The 25,528-nt window shown below is 48.2% G+C and overlaps 8 protein-coding genes across 8 annotated transcripts; 4 read left to right on the top strand and 4 right to left on the bottom strand.

Annotated features, from left to right (window-relative positions):
• Positions 1 to 181: 181 nt before the first annotated feature.
• On the bottom strand, positions 182 to 1,242 carry UA08_07975 (Mediator of RNA polymerase II transcription subunit 6; the record flags this gene model as incomplete). The annotated part of the gene is made up of 3 exons (XM_020262883.1): positions 182 to 655; positions 716 to 1,059; positions 1,149 to 1,242. 3 exons carry the CDS (start codon positions 1,240 to 1,242, stop codon positions 182 to 184), a joined length of 912 nt encoding a protein of 303 aa, XP_020117136.1.
• A 422-nt stretch (positions 1,243 to 1,664) lies between these two features.
• On the top strand, positions 1,665 to 2,225 carry UA08_07974 (hypothetical protein; the record flags this gene model as incomplete). Its single annotated transcript, XM_020262882.1, has 3 exons — positions 1,665 to 1,706; positions 1,777 to 1,990; positions 2,092 to 2,225. The coding sequence occupies 3 exons, from the start codon at positions 1,665 to 1,667 to the stop codon at positions 2,223 to 2,225; spliced, it is 390 nt and encodes a 129-aa protein (XP_020117135.1).
• A 536-nt stretch (positions 2,226 to 2,761) lies between these two features.
• UA08_07973 (hypothetical protein) lies at positions 2,762 to 4,334 on the top strand (the record flags this gene model as incomplete). Its single annotated transcript, XM_020262881.1, has 2 exons — positions 2,762 to 2,810; positions 2,863 to 4,334. 2 exons carry the CDS (start codon positions 2,762 to 2,764, stop codon positions 4,332 to 4,334), a joined length of 1,521 nt encoding a protein of 506 aa, XP_020117134.1.
• Positions 4,335 to 7,562: 3,228 nt separating this feature from the next.
• Positions 7,563 to 8,315, bottom strand: UA08_07972 (UPF0220 protein; the record flags this gene model as incomplete). Its single annotated transcript, XM_020262880.1, has 4 exons — positions 7,563 to 7,626; positions 7,707 to 7,804; positions 7,893 to 8,153; positions 8,220 to 8,315. The coding sequence occupies 4 exons, from the start codon at positions 8,313 to 8,315 to the stop codon at positions 7,563 to 7,565; spliced, it is 519 nt and encodes a 172-aa protein (XP_020117141.1).
• A 574-nt stretch (positions 8,316 to 8,889) lies between these two features.
• On the bottom strand, positions 8,890 to 9,607 carry UA08_07971 (Hsp70 nucleotide exchange factor fes1; the record flags this gene model as incomplete). Its single annotated transcript, XM_020262879.1, has 2 exons — positions 8,890 to 9,126; positions 9,200 to 9,607. 2 exons carry the CDS (start codon positions 9,605 to 9,607, stop codon positions 8,890 to 8,892), a joined length of 645 nt encoding a protein of 214 aa, XP_020117140.1.
• A 1,306-nt stretch (positions 9,608 to 10,913) lies between these two features.
• UA08_07970 (Actin, gamma) lies at positions 10,914 to 12,754 on the top strand (the record flags this gene model as incomplete). Its single annotated transcript, XM_020262878.1, has 6 exons — positions 10,914 to 10,920; positions 11,073 to 11,103; positions 11,335 to 11,390; positions 11,521 to 11,551; positions 11,663 to 12,434; positions 12,524 to 12,754. The coding sequence occupies 6 exons, from the start codon at positions 10,914 to 10,916 to the stop codon at positions 12,752 to 12,754; spliced, it is 1,128 nt and encodes a 375-aa protein (XP_020117139.1).
• An 819-nt stretch (positions 12,755 to 13,573) lies between these two features.
• Positions 13,574 to 19,540, top strand: UA08_07969 (hypothetical protein; the record flags this gene model as incomplete). The annotated part of the gene is made up of 7 exons (XM_020262877.1): positions 13,574 to 13,765; positions 13,882 to 14,380; positions 14,445 to 14,508; positions 14,566 to 16,334; positions 16,891 to 17,202; positions 17,269 to 17,796; positions 17,859 to 19,540. The coding sequence occupies 7 exons, from the start codon at positions 13,574 to 13,576 to the stop codon at positions 19,538 to 19,540; spliced, it is 5,046 nt and encodes a 1,681-aa protein (XP_020117138.1).
• Positions 19,541 to 20,749: 1,209 nt separating this feature from the next.
• Positions 20,750 to 24,947, bottom strand: UA08_07968 (hypothetical protein; the record flags this gene model as incomplete). Its single annotated transcript, XM_020262876.1, has 2 exons — positions 20,750 to 23,603; positions 23,659 to 24,947. The coding sequence occupies 2 exons, from the start codon at positions 24,945 to 24,947 to the stop codon at positions 20,750 to 20,752; spliced, it is 4,143 nt and encodes a 1,380-aa protein (XP_020116935.1).
• Positions 24,948 to 25,528: the final 581 nt, after the last annotated feature.

Genomic DNA, 25,528 nt, shown 5'->3' with positions numbered 1-25,528 from the left:
GTCCCACTTTCAAGATTTTTCTGATTGAAAGAAGATATGAACAAGGAACGAAAATAAAGTCAAGGAACATGGGAAGCAATGAATTTCCCGGGTATCAACCAAAAACCTTCTAATTATCGCTCCCGTGAAAAGGAGAGGGAGAAAAAGAGAAAAAGGGGAGAGAATAGAAAAGTCACTTTGCCTATTCCATGCCTCTCGAAGGAGTTGAGGTATCTCCGACCGCTGGAGTCCCAGGTTTTCGAGGGACTGCAGGCGCATGCATATTTGTCTTGGGACCTCGCCGAGCAGAAGTACTGCTAGCAGCATCGGCGGATTTGGACAATATGAATGAACCCGGTTCGCCTGTTAATGGGGTTTCGTCCATGTATTCATCTCCGTATCGGGAGAGGAGGTTTAACGCCTCCATTAAACCACGCGTGTCTTGATAAGAGGTGTCTTTAATATTCGTAGTGCCAGCAGTCAAAGATGCTTTCGCGGTACTTTGAGACTCGGGCATTGGGGTCGACTCCTTGCTTTGCTGAGATTGAGATGCTGCCTGAGGAGCGTCTGCCGCTCGGGGGCCGGGTGGCATGTATGTATGGCCATATGACGGTGTGAAGATAGGAAGAGGGGAAGCAACATGCATTAGTCTCGTAAGTGATGTGACAGCGGAAAGCTAAACCGACTCATTGTAAGCTCTGGGGAATATAAAAAGTACCCTCGTATTCATACTCACTATTCGATTTCCAATGACGCTCGAGACTGCAGGCGCCATGTAAACTGCATCACCAACAACATAGTATGTTGAGAGCACAACGACGTCGTCTTCCATTCCCGGCCGCTTCTGTCTCATTTGTTTGCGAATCACCCAGATATTCGATGGTTCGCGGGCGAACTGAGTCTCCGACTGCGCTGCAGCTTCTAACGGGTCATATGCTACCATAAACTCCAATCCCTGCATCGTCTTGAGCCTGCCTTCAAAAGAGTCCCGCGTCTCTATAAAATGGCGAAAAGCCTCGTTGTAGTTTGCCTGGATTGCTAGCGATGCATTGTTGGAGGTTGCGTCAAAGAATGGGGACTCTGCAAAATAGAAAAGAACTTTTGCACAAAGGGGTGTTAGATCTCGGTACGTACTTAAAAGAAAGGCAATTAGGCAAAGCTCCTCTTACTATTATTTGAATGCAGATATCCTCCCATCATTTGCACGTGCTGAGGCGATCGCCAAAAGACTTCTTCGAGGTGGACATCCTGTGAATGGTCCATGCCGCCGAAAGGACTGCCCGAAATCGATTATACGCAGGTGAATATTTGCGAGCTCTGAGACAGCCAAAGCAGGGAGAAGCAAGCAGTGTTGATTGTCGAGCTGTTGTGTTGGTCCATGGGGAAAGAGCAGGTTTGCTTTGTTTGCAGCCGTGACCAGCGCCAAGCTTCGGCATCCATGATGATCCGCCTCTCTTATCGACGCGGAGGCAGACATCACCAGGCACCAGATATAATAGCTCAGCCCTACAACGGTCTGATTCGAGACATCTTCTATACAGGAGGCATCGCATGGGATCCTCATCGCGACCTGATCGATCTTCAAGCTTTTTTAAGCCGGCTCCGGCGCTACGCTCACTCGGCGGCATTGTTATAAATAACAGCGAACACCGAACAGTGAATACACCCCAGATCCAGTAGTCGAGATGGCTACTCAAGGCTTGCGCACGATAATAGTTCTGTCATTTGTGAGTTTGGCGGCTTTCATTTCCGCGAGTGGGGGAAGAAGAACAGCTACTGACCTGCAGAGCCCTACAGATCTTGGCCATTGGCTTCTTACTGGTCATCCTATCGGCCGCAATATGGCAGCAGTACTTGACGCTCCTCGTCGTCGCAACATATATCATCGCGCCGTTGCCGAATTGGATCTGCAGTCACTGCGGTAACCCGGATGACTTTATTGAGAGCTCAGGAAACGCGATCGTAGACTTTGGTCGCTTCTTAACGGGGTTTTTGGTGCTTATGGGTATAGGTAGGCAATATTTAGACGAATATCCCTTCTCTGCTTTAGAACAAATATTACAATGGTTTGATATGCGGATATACTAACTTCCATTGCTTCGACAACAACAGCCCTTCCAACGGTCCTGGCTCATTGCGGTGCTATCGGATACCCTGCGATGATAATGTCCATCCTTGGCGGTCTTCTAATCTACGGGACTATCATTAGCTTCACTACATTTTTCCAGGAACAGGAAGAATTTTAATGACGGAGAGGCAAGAGAAAGGAACGTGGGAAGTTCTCTGCCGCACTGGATTGCTCCTGGACCGTTATAGTCAGCTACGGAATTAGCATTTGAGACAGAATGCAATCGGCATTGACTTTGTATTTTGGGCATGGTCTTTTCTTTTCGATTTACTATGCTTCCTTGCTCTTGTAAAGCAATATGATGATTTACTGGGTGCGATCAAGCCACGATGTACAACATGATTTATTAGGTTGGAAGGCTATAGATGCAATTTGAAGAAATGATATAAAAACCAATTAGTCGATCATACTTGCTTGATCTTTGCCATGAATTTGTATTCCCCTCTACAGCGAGAAATGCTTGATAGGTTCAATAACTACTTAATCACCAAATGCACGTGATCTGGCGTATGGCCGCGACGCGTGCCGCGATGCGGGAACAACGCTGCTCTGCTCGCATCACGCTGTCAATCTGTTATAGCTGAGGTTATGTGCAACGAAATCCGTGAACGCAATTTTGGGTGATGCGATTGAGACTGCTTTAATATAGACGGAATGGAAGTCTGGTCGGGCAGTATCAGCACCGACACCAGCCCTGACCTCCGTAAGCTGCCTAGGCGTCATTGCTTTTTGACCGACTTTCTAATCTGTCCTAGAAATCAAGCTTGTGAACACATCCCAACGGCAAGAAACTGTCCTACCAAAAGGAGCCAGGCTCTCACTACGCAGCTTGGTAAACCCAGCGCTTATCCCTCTCTATGCTCGAGCTGGACCCAGTGTCGAGCTTCATGCCAACACTGAAGAAACGTCGGAATGGCTCAAAGCCCGGCTAGTTGCGGGCATTTGGCTGGACGACGAGGAGGATGGGGAGACCTTTGAGCGCTTTAACACGTTCCAATGTCCAGTGGGCTTGCTGGTTGGTGTAGACATGCCAACAAACCGAACCTATCCGGAAACCGATAATAACAACAATGTATCGGACCTTCTCATCTACGGAATACTATCACCTAGTTATGACGCAAAAACCCGCCCACCTTCACCTCCAGACTCGTCTTCCCTTGTAGGAGATGGCAGTGCATATGAACAAAACTTGAAGATCAAAAGAGACCTACGGTTATATGCTGTGCCGCTGGCAGCGACTTATGTACGGAAGGTACAAGACCTGCCTTCGCCGCCCTCAAGCGCGGCTGAAGATGATGCGGAATCCAGCAAGGATGCATTTGCGCATTTCCTGCCAGATTTACGCTCACCGAGCCCCAAGCGCAAGCGTATATTGTCCCTCTTCGAAGGAGCAGCACAGCACCATCGTCGTGTTCGACAACGGGGTGGTGAAGGGGTTTCTCGGATGATGGCCAATGCAAAGTCCCAGGCATCATCGCAGCTGTCTTCAATAAAGATCAAGCGAGAAGTAGAGGAACTCAACAGCCCAGAACTAGAGAAGCTGGAGTCGCGTAGAGCTCGCTCGCTCTCCCTCGGCGGCAGTCACTTGAGCAAAACTAGAGAGAACACTAGTCTGGGCGAGAAGGCTAGACCTGGATCGTCGAAAAGCATGCTTGGTCGTAGAGAGATCAAGCCAAACCCGAATTCGACAATGCATACGCCTAATGACGAGCTTACTCGCAGTCAGTCGGTTGTGCCGGCTCCGAGCATGCACGATGCAGCTTCGAAATCAGAGTCACAGCTATTATCATCGTCGCCACCGGCGAATGCAGAAGCGCTCGTGACAAGAAATAAAGACCTAATCACCCGCACAATTCTGACTTGCATGCGTTTATATGGGTATCACCGAAAAGCAAACCGGCCCACCAAGCCCGCTGCCCTCGTCACTGAACCTGAAAGCTACCCACACCAAGACGCCAACATCCCAGAATACACCGCTGCCACCACAGAAGAAGAAGAATTTAAAGCAATGTATCACGCAACATACAGAGCCGCAACATTCGCTCTCCGACACTACCTGAAAATAGCCACCACGGATTTTCTTGAGACTAGCCATAGTGATACACCTGATAGCACTTATACTCGTCGCTGCGCAACACCGATTTTGTCCAAGGATACGGCAACTAACATAATAGATGGGATTCTGAAGTTGTTTTGTGATGACCAGTTGAATCAGGGCTCCGGTTGATGCCTAATAGCTGATTATTTGTATATATGTACTCGATTGTATATAGAATTGTGCTGATTATCTTGCATGCAAAGCGTTTTCAGGGTTTGAAGTATAGTAATGAGTAATGAGTTAATGAAAACCCTGTCTGGTGTGTACAAACTATCAAAGGTCAATGATCTCCACGTAGTCGGAAATCCAACATACATTGGCAGATCCAGGTACCGCATCGCATGCATGTCGAGTCCTGCGCGGGAACAAAAACAAACCTCTATGCTTTGCAGGCAGGGCAACATTTGTGTAACCTATGAAAGACAGCTGAACCCTTTGCGCAGGGGTTAGGGGGGCTTGAGCGCATTCTTGTTTGCTTTTTCTGAACATATTCCTCTGCCATCCATGCAAGTTGAGCCGCATCACCCGGGTCTCAAATCCCCTTTTTCTTGTATGAGCAGCGAATCATGGGCAAAGCTTTGATATAGTAGGTAGTTTCTGCTTGCTCAAGTCAGCCTTCCCATATAAGTAATAGTACATAGCACCTAAGTATTCTAAATATCTCATGTTCCTCCGTATTTTTCTTCGGAAATTTTTTCTGTCAAATATCTGGATCTAATATTCATTCTTGAAACCATAATGCCTGAGTCCGAGTCAGCAGCACAAGAGGATGCCGTAGCCCTAATCAACCACCTCATCGGCTGGATATGTATCCTCCCAAGCGAGTTCTACGAAGCGATCAAAATGTTCGACGAAGTCCGACGAGACAGATGATTCGACTTATATTGTCCGTGGCTGTGATATCGGACGCACTGGCAACCATCTCGTGGTCATGAACTGTCCAGCAGCTGGAGCCCACGGACAGCTTCGCGCAGCAAAGATTGCATCTGATATGAGAAGTACTTTCCCAGCAATCTGGTTCATGCTTCTTGTCAGGATTGGAGGCGGCTCACCCATGTTCGCTTGGGTGACGTGGTCCTTGGGACGAAGGTTGTGCCTTATAGGGAGAGTAAAATAACAGACCGTGGCTTCGAAATGACCGGCCAACCCGCATATCCACCTCCCATACTTCAAAGTGCAATAACCCGACTAGGATCAAAGTTGAGGCAGAGCCTGGATCTGCAGGAAACCATCCAGAATATCGGGGTGCACACCATTCAGCGACCAGAGAAAGACAATCTCTTCTCAAGATATTATGAACACCACAGTCGCTGTGTTTGCTTGAGGGCTGAAGCTCAGGCCTTGAGCTCCATGTGCACTCGCAGTCTCCGCCCCGATGGCTTAGTCCAGGTGCACGAAGGAGTGGTTGGATCTGCGGATCAAGTCATGAAGAGCGCCAATCACCATTACGCCACGCTCACTATCACAATGTCCACTGGAGTAGCCAAAAGACGAGATTGAGCGTTGGATTAGAGGCGTTGTCCGTCAAGTAAACTACTCCATACATCAGCCGCCGGAGCCCCGAAATGCATAGCAGACAGCGGAGCGCAACCTCAATACGATTGTGGATCGATATCGGCTGGTCCAGGGACTGATGGTCCCGCAGCTGTATAAAATGGTTGAGCAGACGGATTCAAATGACCAACAACTCTATGATTCAGTGGCTTCATTGGAGACTCTGCAGAAAGAGCTGCAGGGATGCTTGAATAAGCTTCGCAGCCGGGTGAGCAAGCAAGCAAAAAGGCGAGACAATAATGAAGCTGCGTTTGAACGCTGGAAACTTCTGAAAATGGGAATCGATGAATGGATGCATGTGGTGAATGAAGCCTCCAAGGCCATCACCGAATTCTGGGCCACGCTCCACGGTTTCTCCTCGCCGTTGGTCGAAAAAGAAATCAAGCCATGTACGGCGCCGGCCAATCCCTTCAGCGAGCAGTTCACCAGGCTCTGGAGCATCTTAAGCTCCTAATGAGCGAATTTCAGTCTCGTTTTTGTGCCAACAGAAAAGACCAAGCAAGGGCGCCTCCCCAGAACGACCAGAATGAAACACCATTGGAAAGCATCACCAGCCGTGAAGAAGACTCGTCCCATTCCGATGGGTTGGAGTCATGTTATGAGTCTCCTGTCACTCAGGACGCTTCAGTCATGCCACTCTCTTCAGAGAGGAATCGTATTGATGATCCAGAAACACAAACTCCGGCACGAAGAGCCACTCCATCGCTCATAGGATCAGGCCATAGCCCAAGCACTCCAGAATCATATGCATTCACAAGTCCAATTCCACCACCGATTATCATCAGTGCACCCCAACTTCCGACAGAACCAACTAGGCCTCCACCTCCGGCACCACGATATCAACTCCATCCCTGGCGCTACATCCTGTGGAGGTGCCTGACCTTTCTCGTTGTCGAAGTGTTCAGGACTTGGTCACACAATTCCAGGCTATAAAAGGAGTCATGGGGCTCCCGCCGCCAATTACAAGCTGAGTGTCCTTGTAAGGCATAGCCAGGGAGGTAGTAAGAATGCAGACCAACTGAGGAGGGTGAAGATGTAAATAGGTCCTCTCTCTCTTCTTTCTATCCCTTCTATTGTTCAGGTGCTTGAAAACGCTTCAAAATGCATAATTGCTATTTTTCGAAGACCCTTCTTATATTCTCATAAGCAAGGATCTAGAAGATAACATAGACCTGTTGACTAGTAAGAACCATGGAACAATCTAGTAATGAATTTCTCAACATCTCCTATACAGATCAAAGACTGAACCTGGGCCGTTGCAATAGGGAGAAGGGAGGGGGGGTGGAATCACAGGTATGTTTTTTTAGGAGGAAGAAAATAATAGGTTCACTTAGCCTCCAATAAACAAAGATGTATAGTAGCAGAAAGAAAGAGCCGGAGAATAGAAATGCAGAAAAAGGAAAGTAAAGTAAAGGACATATCTAATGTCAATGAGAATATCACAAGTCCTCGATTTAAAATTTGCCCATTGATAGATACATGGAAAATACCTAGGTAGTCAATCCGTGAAGTTGATACCTACCCAACTCAAATAAAGAGAAAAAGAAAATAAAAACTTGATCCATTGAACGCATTAATCAACAAAAAATACATAGATTCATTCTCATACAAGTTATAAGTTATAAATAATCCAACCAGACAAAGACGCCCCAAAGTCGAAAAGTTGCAGCGAATAGTAAGAGCTCTAAAAGAGACCAAATCTCAGTTACATATTGTATCAGGGCATGACAACAATGGATGATAGTTGTCTAGCCTAGGCCAATGGGGATAACGAAACAGTAGAGTCGGACTTTCTCTACAAATTTATAGAGCAAGGTTGTATGTATAATCGTCCTCGATGTTTTGGGAGATCCACAGAACGACAGAGCTGAAAAGAGACATCAGCATTGAGCCAGGCCTGAAGCGAGTTCAAGGGGGTTGGAAAGGGCGGGAGAGTAATAGACGTACCTGAGCATAACCAAAGCATTGGCAATAACATTCGCAATACCAAAGTACAACGTCGGCAGTGGGTAATTCTTCATGACATATTTGAGAACCATGACCGTCTAAACAAACCTCAATCAGTCATCCAGATCATAAACTATAAAGGAAGCGGGAAAAACGAAACCGACGGGGGAGGTAAGGCAAACTCACCACACTGCCAGCCAACCCACCAGCCAGCAACGCGAAACCCAAAAAGAGCACAAATCGCGCTTTCCAAGTCACTCCACTGCCACTATAACTAAAGCTATCGGCACTCAAGCGCGACTTCTCGATTGAGTTGATCACCAGCATGCCTAACGCGGAGCAGATGCCAGGAATCCAATCAACGAATTTCACATGCACATTCGACCCGTTCTTGGAACTTGCGGAGAAGGCAGAGACATCGATGAGGAAGAAGAGACCGAGCGAGAACTATGTTTCCACCGCCGTTTATTAGCTAGCTCTATTGCAAGAAAGGAAGGGAAGTTGTAGACATACCAATGCGCCAGATGTATAGACTCCGGCTGTTCGGACGGTTGAGTTATTGAGCCATTCAGGCTTTGTGAATCGCCAAAGACGGTTTTCTGATTCCATGATGTGTGTATTCTTGATTTTGTGGATTTGGTTAGATGTACGTTGCGTCGTGTTGCTTTGAGCTGTTGTTGAGTTGCGACCCTGCGGAGCTGTAGCCTTCGTCTTTATCCGATCGGGACTGGTTGGTGTAGCCTGAAAGGGACTAGTGCGGTCACGTACAGATGTCAAATGACGCTTAGCTTTCTTTCTTATGACTAGTTTATCCCTTTTTATGGACATGTAACTACAGGTTAACTGATTCAATATGAGAATTTGATTTCACTTTGATTCTTCCTTCTAATTGACTTAGTTACTTCTGGCGCTTCACTCGTGATTTGACAGAGCTAACCCGTGTATGCTGGTCGCTGTCATATCTCGTATGGGGCACGAATTTTACTGCCTAGATAACATCCGTGAGTATCAAATTCCTCCAGCAGCTGTTACTAAGCATTGCTGAGAGATAGTTAATAGCCTTGCCTGCAGATATGCTGCCTAGACTGGCTGGTCGCCGCCGCAAGTAAAACTGCCCAGGCATGTATGCATTGATAGGCACTCTCTCAATTCAGGTTTCATATCTCCATATCATATGGCATGCTCAAACTGGGCCACCTCGCAGCCGATTTAAAATATTGTCGATGGCTTCCATATCTCCGGCATCAACATGTTCCGCTGGTTTGTATTGCGGGGGTAAATGTGACACGACCTCGTCCATATTGGGTTGATAATTGCGAACCGCAGAGGAAATAGCGTAGATGGATTTTCGGCGGACTTTCAAATCCGGATCTGTCGTGGCAAGCGATACTAAGGTAGGAAGGACATTAAGAACGAGTAACTAATGTTGGGTCCAGGCGTTAGTATGATGCTTCGTTTCACGCGCTTTGGGGAAGGTAAAAGCTTTTACGTACTTTATCCTGACCTTTCTCGTTGTTCTGCACTGCAGTCCCTATACACCACGCAGCCATGCGCCTCATATCTGCTTCTGTGTGTTGAAGAAACCCCACAAGAGGCGTCCACAGACCAAGAGGTTCCATATTATTGGCATTATCAATCGTCTCCACCAGTTGCTCAAAGTTGTCGAATGCGATCATCTTGTTCTCCAAGTCGACCTCGTCCGAGAGCAGGGCCGCAATAGATTCCTTCATGAGGTCGGCATCCGAGGGGCCGCCCATGAGCGCCCTCAATGCCGCTTCGTTCAAGCCATTGGGCGATGAAATGCGAGCCGCAGACGGGTCGTCGGAGTTGGTCACTGACTGCCTCGAGGCTTCTGAGTTTTCGACACTCCATTTGAGGAGTTCACTTAATCCGCGGTCCATGATGATAGGGATTTGCTGGGGTATAGAATTATGTTTGATTGAGAACGGGGCGTGTGTAGATATGTTGTGCTGTTTTATTTTTGTTGGATGGAACAAAAGTCAAGAACTTCGTAGTAATTTCTCGTGGCTGCGGCTTCCTTCCACGGCTTTCTTCTGGAGTTCTACCAATGGGACGCCGCTGATTGGCGGGGCATTGATTACTTAAGAAGCGTGGCTGCACCGCCGGATTTAAGATAATCCGAAACTACCCCGCGGCTCTCCTCAGGGCGCCGTTGGTGCCTTAGCAACATGGCGGAAGTAGGCGGTAAGCGCTGAGGTTCTTGCTTGCACGCAAGTTCCCAGCCACTCCATTTCAGACTTTTAATTAGTCACACTTGCTGGAGGGTATCCTTATGCGGATGCCTACTGACGGTGTGCCATGTGTATCAAGTGAATGGCCACCACCGCAGCAGGCAGCTCCATATCCTTCCAGAGGATGCGCGGTGTTTTTGGGCCACTGACGAAACGGACCAGACAATGCAGTCCAGGCCTGCACCAACCACCAGGCATGCCGCGCTGTGATTGGATACTGATGACATCGATGCGGCAATGCCCTCCTCCTATTAATAACATCGTACCCGTATCACAGCCTCTCCTCTCATCGGAAAGGCAAATGCATATGCCTGGCCGCAGGACGGGTTCAGCAAAGAATACTCCGTAGCTGTGCGTTCAATCCAAACAAATGGCCGGGTCGCTGGGCGATGATAGCCTACAGGAAGGACTAGCCAAATCAGTAACAGTAGTGCCTCCGCCAGCAGTCCCACTGTCGACGGTGGCAGTGGTAGTGGCAGTGGCAGTAGCAGTAGCAGTGGCAGTAAGAGACTCGACTCGGTATAGGCCGAAACAGCAGTCAACAACAAGCTGCGTTCCTGTATCAGATCAGACGAACAAGCTGGAGCCTGGCGGTCGTTAGGCGCCGGCATTGACCAGCACGCTTCGTTCGTTGTCCTGGGGTGGTGTGCGTATTTGGCGTATCCGTATTATGGGCCATGGGCGACCAGAAGCGCAGCTGCCCCGTAATTTACTAGCCCAGACTAGTACCACCAAAACACACTCAACCATCTCCACCGCCGCTGCTTCTTCTCGCTTCCCACTCGCCTTCCTTATCATCCACCCCTACCCAAGACTCAGTCGCTTCCTTGCCTGACATCCCTATATCCACCTTTCTGCCATCCATCCTACACTCTTCTCCCTTGCTCTCCCTCTTTTGCTTCTTCTCTTCGCTGTTCTTCCCCCTTAGCATACACACACACACACATCCCTCACCATGGAAGGTAAGCCAGCTCTCCGTCGCCCACACTGTTTATTGACACCTCAGCGGCTTCTGCCCGCACAACCGTCCCCCTCCTTTCCCAGCGCCACCTCTTCGCGCGCGCTTTCCGGAGTCTCAGTCTACGTGGATGCTAATTCTTCTTCTTGCATACAGAGGAAGTCGCTGCTCTCGTTATTGACAATGGGTATGTTTGCTTTTTTTTTTTTCCCCTGCAAATGCTGTTCTGGCTTCTCCTGGATTCGAGGAGCTTCGAGCGCTGGGCTAGCTGGTCGTCGAAATTCGGATGCCTGCCGTTCGACCTCTGATGCGCTGGTGTTTCGTCGCTCGAAACCACGTGCCTCGATAAAACCATGGGCTTTTACTCGATTCTGGTCAAAACAATGGATGGGATTGATGACTGATTTGTTGTGTTTAGTTCGGGTATGTGCAAGGCCGGTTTCGCCGGTGATGACGCACCCCGAGCTGTGTTCCGTAAGTTCTCACCCTCCACGGTCTGGCCGGGTCACTATCGTGATGGCGCCGCATTGCCCTTGCATCCAGGCGTATCACTAGACCCGTGCAAACTTTAATGAAAACGTGGCATGCTGATAGAACGTCCTAGCTTCAATTGTTGGTCGCCCGCGTCACCATGGGTAGGTTTCGTCCCTTCAATCTTGCACCACAACCACCACCACCACAATTGCAGGCTGTGTTGCTCGGTGCAGGTCTGTCGAGAGAATGCAGGTCTAATGAGTGAAATGTAGTATCATGATTGGTATGGGTCAAAAGGACTCGTACGTCGGTGATGAAGCACAGTCCAAGCGTGGTATCCTCACCTTGAGATACCCCATCGAGCACGGTGTCGTCACCAACTGGGATGACATGGAGAAGATCTGGCACCACACCTTCTACAACGAATTGCGTGTTGCTCCTGAGGAGCACCCCGTTCTTTTGACCGAAGCTCCCATCAACCCCAAGTCCAACCGAGAGAAGATGACCCAGATCGTCTTCGAGACTTTCAATGCTCCTGCCTTCTATGTCTCCATCCAGGCCGTTCTGTCCTTGTACGCTTCCGGTCGTACCACTGGTATCGTTTTGGACTCTGGTGATGGTGTCACCCACGTTGTCCCTATCTACGAGGGTTTCGCCCTCCCCCACGCCATTTCCCGTGTTGACATGGCTGGACGTGACTTGACCGACTACCTCATGAAGATCCTTGCTGAGCGCGGTTACTCTTTCTCCACCACCGCTGAGCGTGAAATTGTCCGTGATATCAAGGAGAAGCTTTGCTACGTCGCCCTCGACTTCGAGCAAGAAATCCAAACCGCCTCCCAGAGCTCCAGCTTGGAGAAGTCTTACGAGCTGCCCGATGGTCAGGTCATCACCATTGGCAACGAGCGATTCCGTGCTCCTGAGGCTCTCTTCCAGCCTAGCGTTATCGGTCTGGAAAGCGGTGGTATTCATGTCACCACCTACAACTCCATCATCAAGTGCGATGTCGACGTTCGTAAGGATCTGTACGGAAACATTGTCATGGTGAGTTTTCACAGCCCAAAAATTTTTTTTTTGTTTCATTGTCATCCTTTTAAAGTTCTCGGGGCTAAACTTCTTTGTTTTATTTTTAGTCTGGTGGTACTACCATGTACCCAGGTATCTCCGACCGTATGCAGAAGGAAATCACCGCCCTTGCTCCATCCTCCATGAAGATTAAGATCATTGCTCCTCCTGAGCGTAAATACTCTGTCTGGATCGGTGGTTCTATTCTTGCTTCTCTCTCAACCTTCCAACAAATGTGGGTCTCCAAGCAGGAGTACGACGAGAGCGGTCCTTCCATTGTCCACCGCAAGTGTTTCTAAGGTACGCAAATCAAGGCCTCATTTTCTTCTAATTGCTATGCCATGTCCTGGTTCTTACTGTTCCCACTAGTTAGCCGTTAGCAAATTTGTCAAATTCTTACTCGGGTGCTGTCATGTTTGTTCTTCCTAGCTTGGTGTACGAAAATATGATACGGATTGCGGTGGTGGATTTGATTTCTCTACAGTATGAACCCTTGAAACCTGAGGGAAAAAGGGGGGGATTAAGGGGAGTTGTGAAATTGTGAGCAGAACAAATATTGGAAATAGAAAGAGAGAGTGTGTGAGAGAGACACGAAAGTTTCTTTGAAGGATGAAAGAAATTTCCCTTTTTTTACTTTTGATTGTCACCCCTGGTCTCCCTTTCTACTTCATCTGATTGTAAAGTCTGCTTTTGTTCCATACTAACCTTGGCCTGATCAAACTTAATCGATATTTTCAATTTCTTCATTCTATCCTATTTCTTTTGATTGTTGAAAACGTCATCTCTTGTTATGACTGCTATGAGAAACCTTTTCTTAAAAGCGTAAAGAGCTCTACTACAATGTGTCATGTTACTGATAATTGTACCATTGAAAAATAAAAAGAAACAGTCTTAGTGTTTTGAAGCATATCCTCATTGTCAATACGGCAGGCGGTGTATGTGTCAAGAGTAAGGAAGAGCGCGTTCGCGGCAGAAAAAGTGCCTAAGGTCCGCCAAAAAAATCCAAGTTTTGCCAATTGACGGGTTCTTTTACTTTAAATCCCCGTGGTTACAGTCCATATTTTGTCTTCCTCGTCTGTTTCTCCCGTTTGATTCGGCATTCGCCCTTTTGAATCTGAATGTTGCACACGACGTTAAGGTCTGTTTCGGGACCTGTTCGCAGTCGCATCTTCGTTCCGCAACGACTTGCCATCAGTCGATACTATACAACTCCTGTCAACGAGAATGACAAAGGAAATTTGCCACATGGAGATCCTGTTAAGGAAGATACAAATGCTATAAAAATATCAGGGACGGATGGGGATTCAACTGTATGCATTTCTTTTGTCTAATTTTTTATTGATTAGCCCTTCCCCTTTTTGTGACTTGCATACAAGAGAGAAGTGCTGACATCGTGTTTTCCCCCCCCCCCTCTTTCTGATTTAAGGCGAATTCTACACCAATTACCGACGCATTATCTGTTGATAATGCCAATTCGTTCCGCGAATCCCATGATGGACCTCCGCATAATGAGCAAAGTGGTGAACATGTCGAGAAGAATCAGTCTTCTACCACAGAAAAGGCTTCAGATGAACAACCCGTACGCAGGGTAGGACCCAAGAGATACGGCAAGAGACCGAAAAAGCGACTAGACGACAATGCGTTCGTTCTAAAATACGTTCACGCAAGGATCAAAGCATTGAGAACAAATACGCCAAGCCAAACTGGGACACAGGGCGACCTATCGAGTTCCGAAATAGAATCAGAGAAAATAGATCAGGGCTACGCTGGGCAAGAAGCAAATTCAAATGCCCAGAGAAAGGCGGCACCACGACAGAAGGTTGTGCAAACGAAGCCACCGAGAAAAAGAATGGCAGGTACTGTTCGTCCAGCTGGTGTAAATATGCAAACTGGGAGTTTCAGAGCGAATGATTTGGAATTGAAAGGTAAGATTCCAGAAAACTAGCCGTACTGTAATGCAAAGCTAACTGCTGTCTCTTTTTCTCATAGCACTCGATATCGACACCCCGCCAGTACCAAACCTGGCGTTCGGGCTGGATAGGGTTCTATTTAAGTAAGGATTTCACGAGCTGAAAATAATGGAGATGATCAACGCTGAATTTTGCTGTAGTCCCGGGGTATATCACCTTCGAGACCCGAGGTCACGAGTCTACAACTTTGACCCTTATGTAGGAGTCATCATGCCTGTGACTGAGTTTGATTATAAAACTCTCAAGAAATACGTGACGTCGTCGAAAGACGAGAGCCTAATGCAGCTTGCGCGAGAGCAAAAGAAGAAATATGTCGGCTCGTCGTCGAGCATGACGGGAGTTCTGTCCCATTTCCACTATTTACTGTCTAATTGGCGCCCAATTGACCGGAGCACAGTCTCGCAGGGGTTTCCGGAGACTATGCAAACCTTCACGCGACTATCGAGAGGACCAGCTGCAGTGTTCCTTCATTACAAAGAAGAAGGCGTGTATGCAATCGACGCGGATAAAGAGTTTGATAGTGCGACTATACTTATGAGTTTGGGTAAATCGTTGGAAAAGCTTCTTACAATGCCCAAGGAAGAATTTGAGCGATATCGCCGAACTCACGTCAACAAGATCACGCCTGAAGAAGAGAGTACCTTGCCAGAATCACACCACTATTCCACGCTAGGGGACTTCATAATGCGCTCACAATTGGATGCACACGATCCCAGACTTCCAGGAACCGGCATGTTTGATCTTAAAACTCGTGCTGTTGTATCGATTCGCATGAACGCGTCGAATTATGAGGGTGGATTGGGTTATGAGATTCACGACCGATTCGGCAATTTCGAATCCTATGAGCGCGAATATTACGACATGATTCGAGCAGCATTCCTCAAGTACTCGCTCCAGGTGCGCGTAGGTCGCATGGACGGTGTTTTTGTTGCCTTTCACAATACCGAGCGTATCTTTGGATTCCAGTACATCCCTATATCCGAGATGGATTTGGCATTGCACGGCACGTCAAACCCAGGCGTGGGCGACAAGGAGTTTCAATTAAGTATCAAGCTTTGGAACAAAATTCTTGACAAGGCTACAGCCAAGTATCCTGGGCGGTCATTGCGTTTCCATTTCGAAACTCTGGAGAATGACCAGCCTTCAATGTTGATTTTTGCGCAGCCAGTCACAGATGAACAGATCAAGGCTATCCAGGAAAAGAATAAAACGGAAATCGAGCAATATGAGCAACAGCTGCTTTATCCGGAGAGCATTGTTCAAGATGAAGTTGCTGAAGATACAGACGCTGTCACCGAGGAATCTAAAGATGAAGCCACGACTGAAGCAACCGATGATGCTGAGAGGGAAGGTTTTCTTGATTCCGCATTGGACCGGTTAATACGCAAGTCCGAATCCGTTGTAGACGATTCTAACGACGCTGCCGCTGAGTCTACCACTAACAACTCCTCCACCCACGAAGAAAACAAAGAGAAAGTAGAGAGGCATGAGAAGCAGCCAGAGGAGAAGCCAGCGGACAACTTAGAAGAACAGCCAGGAACACAGGAAGAGCAAAAGCAAAAACGACCGGACGAGCCAGAAGAATTATTCTGCATGGAGCTCTCGATCCAAAACATAGTCAACGGCCGCCGAGTTCTACGACCGATGGGAACCTTGCGTCGAAGGTATAACTGGGAGGTAGAATACACACTCTCCGAACTACCAAATGATGGCGCGCTATCCACTATGAGTCTTTATCGCTCAATGTGTAAACGACGCAAGCTTGCACTCGCAGCCAAGAAGCAAGAAAACAGGAGTTTCTACGCGAGATACTTGAGAAAATTGGCACTCAAGGGCAAGAGGTTTAGAGCGTACCAGAATAAGCTGGACGAAAAAGAGGGTGTTGTCGTTTTCAAGGAGAGAAAAGTTGGTTCGGAGTGATTCATTTCCTCCTTCTACCCCCTTTTTTCAAAAGAGAGATGATGGACATACTTTCATGCATTATCATTAGAATTTAGACATGCATAGTGTAATTATATCTTGTATTTTCTATGAGTCTGCCCTATCCTTGATCTGATATAGATTGCGGGGTCGGAGAAACCCTTTAGCCGTCCCATAGAAAAAAAAAAAGTCTCCAAATGCGGGCAAACTCTGGCAGTCTGGACGCTCTCAACCGATTGTTTTCTGTCGCTAAGCCAATTTGAAGGGGTATGTCAATTCAATCGATGAATGTTTTCTTGATGATTTGCTTGTATGCCTTTTATGTCCGTTATACCCACGGCAATTGGGTTGCTTTCTGATGCTGCTGCTGCTTTACCCCTCCTTCAGTTGTCCGGCAAGCAGAAGTGATTAATTGGCGACCAGCCTTGATTGTTTCCTTGTTTTATTTTTATTTTTCTACTTGTATTCGATTCCTTACTGGGGTGCTATAAGTCATTTTTGTTATATACAATCACCTTTAATGTTCAAACTGACTCATCGACCAGGTCCTCCGGCGACAAGCACAACACAATCGAAAATGCTCCAAGAGAGGTTGCGAGTTCTCGTGGTCGGCAGCGGCGGACGCGAACATGCCTTTGCCTGGAAGCTGAGCGAGTCGCCTTCTGTGGACACCGTTTATGTCGCTCCTGGAAACGGCGGCACTGGACTAGGCGCACCGTCCAAGATCGTGAATGCCGCAGTCAAGGCGGACGATTACCCGGGCCTGGTCGCTTTTGCGCAGAAGAATAATGTCAATTTGGTCGTTCCGGGGCCTGAGGCGCCTTTGGTTGATGGTATTCAGGGTTACTTTCAAGCGGGTATGTCTAGCAGTCGCCGCCTTTTAATATTTGTACAATGAGTCTAATCGGGTTATATGTGTTCAGTTGGCATTAGATGTTTCGGCCCAACCAAATCTGCTGCCCGTATGGAAGGATCCAAGGCATTCTCGAAGGATTTCATGAAACGACACAACATCCCCACAGCAGCATATGAGAACTTCACCGATTACGAAGCGGCGCGCAAATACCTCGACTCGGTTACACACGATGTCGTTATCAAGGCCAGCGGTTTGGCAGCAGGAAAAGGCGTGGTCTTGCCCACTACTAAGGAGGAGGCACATGCAGCTCTCCGCGAGATTATGTTGGATCATCAGTTCGGAGAAGCCGGCGATGAAGTTGTCATTGAGGAATATCTCGAGGGTGACGAACTTAGTATCCTCACATTCAGCGATGGTTATACGATCAAATCTCTCCCGCCAGCACAAGATCACAAGCGTATCTTTGATGGAGATCAGGGTCCTAATACTGGAGGCATGGGCTGCTACGCACCCACACTTATTGCTTCGAAAGAAGTCATGGCAGAAGTTGATCGGGATATTCTCCAGCCAACAATCAACGGAATGCGGAGGGAAGGTACGTATTCACTGTTAACTTGCTTTGTTGCTAATTATCTACTGACAATTTCTTCTGCAAAGGCTTCCCGTTCGTCGGAATACTCTTCACAGGACTGATGATGACCAAGAACGGCCCGAAAGTCCTCGAGTACAATGTCCGAGGCGGCGATCCAGAAACAGAGACTTTGCTTCCTCTTCTAAGCAAGGACACCGATCTGGCCGAGATCATGGTCGCATGCACAGAGCACTGGCTGGACGGAGTGTCAATCTCCGTCGAACCCAACTTCTCCACGACAGTCATTGGCGTTTCAGAGGGCTACCCTGGCTCATACGAAAAGGGTCGTCCTATCACCCTAGACCCCGTTCCTGAGGATACCCTGATATTCCACGCTGGAACTTCACTCGTCAACAACATACTCCAGGCAACCGGCGGCCGCGTGATCGCAGCCACCTCCGTTGCATCGACCCTAGAAGAGGCAGTACGAAAGGCCTACGTCGGCATCTCCACCATCCACTTCCAAGGCATGCACTATCGCAAGGATATCGCACACCGAGCATTCCGTGATGCCGCGAAACAGCAACAAAATAAGAATGATGATGGCTTCACATATGCCAGCGCCGGAGTCTCGATTGACGCCGGAAACGATCTCGTCAACAAAATCAAGGCATCCGTTGCTCGCACGCGCCGCCCAGGCTCTGATGCAGTCATCGGTGGATTCGGAGGCACTTTCTCTTTGGCAGCAGCCAACCCGGCCTACCACCCGCTCTCGCCCACGTTGATTGGAGCCATCGACGGAGTTGGCACCAAGCTCAAAATTGCACACGCCGTGGGCGTCCACGACACCGTCGGAATCGACCTGGTAGCCATGAATGTCAACGACCTAGTTGTGCAGGGTGCAGAACCCCTCTTCTTCCTGGACTGCTACTCATGCGGCAAGCTCGATGTCCAGACAGCAGCGTCTTTCGTCACGGGCGTAGCCGAGGGCTGCTTCCAGGCCGGCTGTGCGCTTATCGGAGGCGAAACAGCCGAGATGCCCGGCCTTTTCCTCGACGAAGCCTACGATGCTGTCGGTGCCGCAGTAGGCGCAATCAACACCAACGGCGAGAACGCCCGCGCCCTTCTGCCCAACACATCCGCCATGAAACCGGGCGATACATTGCTAGCCCTTGCATCTGCCGGCGTGCACTCTAACGGATTCTCCCTAGTGCGCAAGATTGTCGAGCATTCCGGCCTTGGCTATGATGACGACGTCCCATTCACCTTCTCCCCATCAACATCAACATCATCCTCCCTGACCAAAAGAGAAAAGCAAACCCTCGGCACAGCCCTCCTCACCCCTACTCGAATCTACGTTAAACCACTTCTCAAAGCCCTCACAGTCCCATCTTCTTCATCTTCATCTACATCATCAACCGCCATCAAAGGCATGGCTCACATAACTGGTGGCGGTCTCCTCGAGAACGTCCCGCGCATGCTTCCATCCACCCTATCAGCACACATCGACGTATCCGCGTGGTCCTTACCACCTGTATTCCGCTGGCTAAAGGCCACCGGTAAAGTGTCCGCGCATGAAATGTCGCGCGCATTCAACTGCGGCGTCGGTATGGTTCTGGTTGTTGATTCGAGCCGTGTAGAGGATGTGTTGCGCGTGTTGGAAGGGGAAGGTGAGACGGTTTATCGCATTGGAGAGTTGAGGGTTAGACAAGAAGGAGAAGAGGGCGAGGGATGTGTGTTGACTGGTTTGGAGACGTGGGATGTTTAATTTTATTGACTTCTAGTCGTTTTGTTTTTGTTTTTTTTTTTCCCTCTCTTATGTCGTTTATGTTTGGTCTGCTTTCAGAAAAGGTTTTATATGAACGAATGAATATTCATATGTACGCGATAAGTGCGACATGATAACTTATGGCATTGATCATTGATCATTGCTAAAACTTCGGTATAAAGCTGAAAAGGGATGATTTGTTACTGCCATATGTGCTAACGGGGAAAGTCTTATGATAATCATGATTACAGAAAGTATATATATACTCAATTCAATCTTTTGCGTGTCGTAACATGGAAAATCATCAAAGAAATATATATGTTTTTCAGCCCTATTTGCCTACAACACAGTTCTGACGATGCATCCAAGTTGAAGCTTGCCCATGTTTGCTGTATAGGTAGGATGTACACATGCACTGGTTTATTTATTGACTACCTATTCAATTTACCTAAACTAGGCATCCAACCAACATTTAGGGCCAACGGTGACGAAAGTGATATGAAAGAAACAATTTATGATACACCCATGAAGAGGAAGGGAAGCAAGAACAGAACCGGGTGGACCAACAAGAAGTTGAAAAAGTCTGCCTCTCGAACTTAAAGTCAATTAAGTAGGAGGGGAGACTTGAAGAAGTAGTCCAAGGCAAAAAACACCGACGGGGAAAAAGAAAAAAAAAAAGAGATGGTATCACAATGTTTCTTAGAGAAATAATGATGAAGAAGAAAACTCCGAGGAATGACGATGACTGATTGACTTGACTCACACATTAACACTGGTAATGACGATAACGCACGACACGACATGACACGAAGATTAGAAAAAATAGAGAAAATAGGCGGAATGTAGAACGAAATTTTGTGCAAAAAAAGGATGCAACATCTAGTTGCTCAAGACTGAATGTAGGCCATAAGAATATCGATTTTCGCAGAGGAGAGAAAGATGGATTGCCATAGATAACAGGTACGGGATATGAGGGAAGAGTTTGAAGATTTTTCAAATGCTTAATCCAATCGCTCCACTGATGAGAAAGATGAAACCATTAAAAATGAAGAAATAGACACCGACTAGCGGGTGTCAAAATATTTATTTCATGATAGTAATTCAAAATCGTCTTTTGTAGCTTCTCAAGTTGCTTTGTTATTCGCTGGGTGGAAGGGTTTCATGATTGTCATGGCATCGTGAGAATAATCAAAGATGTGGTAGCTGAGGTTATAAATTGACCTCTGGAGGCGACCAAATGATACGCGGCGGCTCATCACTAATAACTGATTTAGTCATTGGCTTCTTTCGAGAAGAGGAGAAGTTGCCACTATTCATATGGCTGCTGTTGCTAATCTGACGCATTCCTCGCATGGCAGATGTCGGACGACTGGTGAGCAGTTTCCGTAATGAAGAGGTATTCGAGCTGCTGCCACCACTACCGCCAGTACTGCGAAAACTCGGCGCTCGAGGCCCCGTGCTTGTTGACATGTTGCTCGAGCTGCCGTTGCTGTGAATACTGGCTGCTCTGTTGTCCTTTGGAGGCGGCGGAGCTCCGAAGAATGGTGGCACTGGTAGCGATAATTGGGGAGACGATGAGTGCTGTGAAGCGGAATAGTTCTTCGTAGTAGCCGTGGTAGTAGAGGTAGTAGTAAGGAAGGCCTTATCTGACGCACTCGACGCCGGGGAAAGAGATTGCAATGCATCCATGTATTTGAGTGATTCCACAGTGGGCGTAGAATTGACGCTGGACATGGTAACCACCGGCGATGAACTCCCCGAACTACTATGCTCTTCCATGGCGTCCTTTTCGCTATCAAATCGAGGTATAACAATTGACTCATGTGGGATGGCATTAATGTCAAGCTCGCCTAGCGCCGCCGTGAGGCTTGCTGATGTGACTGGAGGAGAATCATCCACTATATTGACATCAGAATAGTCCCTGTATTCGGCAGAATCAAACGGAATACCATGCAACGAGCAGTAATTCTTGTACAGATATCGATGCAGTCGGTCAACTTCAATGTCCCATTTTCTATTCAAAGAGCGGAGTGTACTTTCAACCTCTTGGCCCATGGACTCTGAGCTTGAAGATTCTAATAGTGTCGCAGCCGGCAAGTAGTGACCGTCTTTCTGGGCCCGAACAGCGAGGTTTGATTTGGCAAGTTTATGACCCCCAGACGGCTGCCCAATCGTTATCGCAGCGTGAATCGAGCGGCGAATAGAAGTGGTGGCTAGATTCGGTTGGTGTGACGACGCATCGCGCTTAACGTTGATAAACTCCCTGCGAACTCTCTCCAGAGATTGGTGCCGATCAGCATTCATATCAGGGAGAAAGGTTATCGAGTCGTTACGCTGGAGCGCGTTCACGAGCACTGTGAAGGACTGGAGATTCATGTCGTTGTTCTCACAGTAAACCTCCTGCAAACTCGTATTCTCCTCCAAAACAGAAGCCAAAGTGTTGGCACCCTGTAGTCCTAGTTTCTGATGCTCGATTCGGAGTACCTTCAAGGACTTGTTTTTCTTCAATCCTGTCAGTGCTTGGTTAAGCCCAATACCATACCGAGCGACGTCCAAATGGGCATATTCGCCACTAATATCCAACTCTTCCAAGGTCTCGTTCTCTTCAAACATTAGTTGCAATGCCTCGCATGTCTCAGGTCCGGCATCGTACGGAAGAGAGGCCTTCGAAATGTCCAGATACTTCAACGACGTGTTCTTCCTCAACGCCTCGATAAGTTCCCGGAAATGGTCCTCCTTCTTAAAGTCAATCATGCGCATAGACATGTGCGTTGGCGTGTTATTATCTGCGATAGCCTTGAATAACAGGCCATAATTGGTATCCAAATGATTTTCGCTAACATGAAGATGCAAATTGCGAACCTGATCCGCGGGCCGAGTCATGCAGTGTAGAAAAGTAGCGACATCTGCACCTGTCAGTCCGCACTGGTCGAAACGAAGAATCCGGAGGGATGAAGAACGGTCGCTGACTAAATATGCGGCAATCGATTCCACGGTCTCTTTGTTGACTGCCGTTTGACTGAGAGAAAGTTCCTCCAGTCGCCAATTCAACAACGTCTCAGGAGCAATAAGTGGCTCCACCCCAGACGTCCTGGCAACACGAGTTAGGTTTATCTTTCGAATTTGTCCAAAGTAACCAATCTGCTGATGAAATAGCTCTGGACTGAGACGCCCTTGAATTCCAGAGATATTGACAGCTTCCAGCGTTGTCTCCTGGGCAGTCAAGGTCGACAAAACAAGGTCCAAATCGTGAACAGAGAGCCCGCAGTCCCCTACTTCCAACGCTCGAAGATGACTAGCTCTTTGTGAAGCAGCATCCACGATATAATCCAAATCAGAATCACCTAGTTTAATACCATTCAAAACAATCCAATCCACGTTGGTAAGCTGTCGGCGGCAAAGAGGGAAGATTGCTTCTGGGATGCCGCAACCGGGGTCACGGGCGCCTCTATCGGAAATCGGAATTCGAGACAGACAAAATGAAAAGTCGAGTCTCCTTAACCGCCTGCTCTTCAAGGCCAAAGCCCGGATCTCCTGAGACAACACAGACAAGCGATCCTGGCCAGCAATACTAACCTGGGCTCCAGCTCGGGTTGTGAAAGCATTCCAATCTGGCCCAAAGCGGTCGCGACAGCTCTGCAGGGCGTCGAGACTGATACCACTGAATGAAATCGAACAAAATGATTCGTTATACCGCAGTGCACGCATTACAGCTAACAATTCAAGGACATTGTAATGACTGCGTTTCTTTGAGGCAGGAGAAAGTAGCCTTAAACAAGGAGCATCTTCACACTCGAGATCGATAGTATACCGGATGTTGGAAGTGTCAATGTCGTAGCTCGCCGAATATGCAATCAATGTTCTATCAAAGCAGCCAAAATCTTCATCGAGGGCTGTGACCGGAGAAAGGTCCTCGTCAGCAACATCGGGAGGAACCATGAGTTCGTACGGTTGGTGCAGCCAGAGCGGACGCAAAAACTCGGTTCGCTGCCGAATCCATAATGCGATGTCAGTCGAATGAACAGAGGCCAAGTTCACTTGTATTGGACTTTGTAATGGAACGCTGGGTGGATAGTCAGCATGGATATATAGAATTAGAAACTAGAAAAAAAGCCTACCGAAAAGTCAATTGAAATCTATCATCGCCAGAGTGCACCATCAAAAACGTTAATGACATCAAGCCAAGAGATGCCCCTAAATCAAGTTCATTGAGAGAGATGAGAGATGACCGGCTAGAGCCTTTCTGCAGAGGAATCAAGTGGATTTTGTGCAGGCCAATTGCAAGATAGCACATTGTCGCCGACAGCTTTCCCAAATCATCGGCCGAGGTTCGGATATTTTGCTTGGAAGATCTCTGGACAACTCGAAAGATATTGAAATACTCCGGGTCGTAGTCTCGGTCCTGTTCCAAGATTCGCGCGACATACTCCACCGCTTTAGTCTCGAAAGGCAAGGGCTCTGCAGTGCGAGCTGACTGGGCGGCGGCGCGAATACCAATTAGCCAAAGGTTCTGCTCGTCGGGGTCGGTCAGTTGAATTGCCATGAGGGCTGCTTTGTTGGTGCGGTCATCCAAGTAGGACAGTTCAATGGTGGTTTGGTTTCGTCCCTCCTCAAGTCCATTGACAGACACAATGCTATTCAAGGCAATGGCAGCGACGTCGCCACTGTGAGCAGAGACGGTATGGTCCTGCAACGATGCAACAGAGACGACAGACTGGCGGTTGACTGGGGTCGGACGAGTAGAAGGCACAGTGATGGTTGGGAAGAAATCGGCTGCTTTGTGTTGACTCTTGAAACGAATCAAGTGCGTGTCCGTCAGCACCAGATAGTGGTTTCTCTTCCGCCACATGGTGCCGGCTGTCTGGACCTCTCCATGATGCAAAACCACATGGCCCAGCAGCCTTCTTGTATGAGAGGACGAAAGGTTGGTGATATTGACGTCGGCGTTGTTGCTGTTGTAGTTGTAGCTGTCGTCGATGGAAGGACCACGTGATCTCTGGGTGGCCAGGGCTCTGTCATCGTCCTCGAACGACTGCAGGGAACGGAAGGAGCCGAACACGGAAGAGCGTTTCGACAGCTGCAGCGACTTGCGCTTTTGTTTCAGAGCATCTGGAGCGCCAAACATGACTTCGGACTCTGAGGTCTGCGGGCGGCGCAGGACATTTGGTGTTGGTCCTTTGGGGCTGGGATCTCGACTGCCAAAAAACGAGGAATTGCGACGCGCTCGCTTCAATGTGGGCAGTTCATCGGACGCAGATCGGTCGTGGGCGGCGGCGGCGGTGGAGGTAGAGCCAGAGCCAGAGCCAGAGCAAGAGTTGGAAGAGGAGGAGGACAGCTGGTGAGAGTGTGAGTGAAAGAAAGAGAAGCTCTTTCTCCGGCCACTCTTGCCCAGCAGTGTTTCAGCCATGGTGGCTGGATGCTCGGCAGGCAGAGCTGTTTGCAGCAGCGACGATGGAGGGTCGTCGGTCCTGTCACAGCGATTAACAGTGCAGTTCAGCCAGCCAGGGCTTGCATGGGATGAACAATGGGCAGCGAGCATATAAAAGCTATATATGACAATGATGCAATGGGGGAAAAGAGTATGCAACCTACTGGTGATTAGAGTGCCATGGATGGCAAGGATATTTTCACAGGTGCTGTGAGTTCAACAATAACTGTATAGATCTGTGCCTTTTTGCACAGGAACTTGGCTGCAGCTGGATACAGATGTGCAGCGATGGCAAAGCAGAGCGTGAGAGGATGAGGATAAAAGGAACCAGGGTTGTACTAGAGATGAAGGAAAGCCTAGAGGGGAAAGACAGAGAAAGGCGCCGAATGCGGAACTGCCAAGCAAGAAGCAGCGCAGTAGTATGGAGTATACAAACAAGTCAGCTGGTTTAGGGGCAGTTGGTTGTCACGTCAATGTCCGCAAATGGAGTTTAAGAGAAGGTATGTAGTATGTATGGATGTATGTATGTATGTATGTATAGTATGGACTGGTTACTAGGA

The sequence above is a fragment of the Talaromyces atroroseus genome (assembly GCF_001907595.1).
Source record: "Talaromyces atroroseus strain IBT 11181 chromosome Unknown scaffold_12, whole genome shotgun sequence".
NCBI classification, from domain to species: Eukaryota; Fungi; Ascomycota; class Eurotiomycetes; order Eurotiales; family Trichocomaceae; genus Talaromyces; species Talaromyces atroroseus.
The sequence above is the reverse complement of the archived record's forward strand: the minus strand, read 5'-3'. Positions and strand labels throughout refer to the sequence as shown.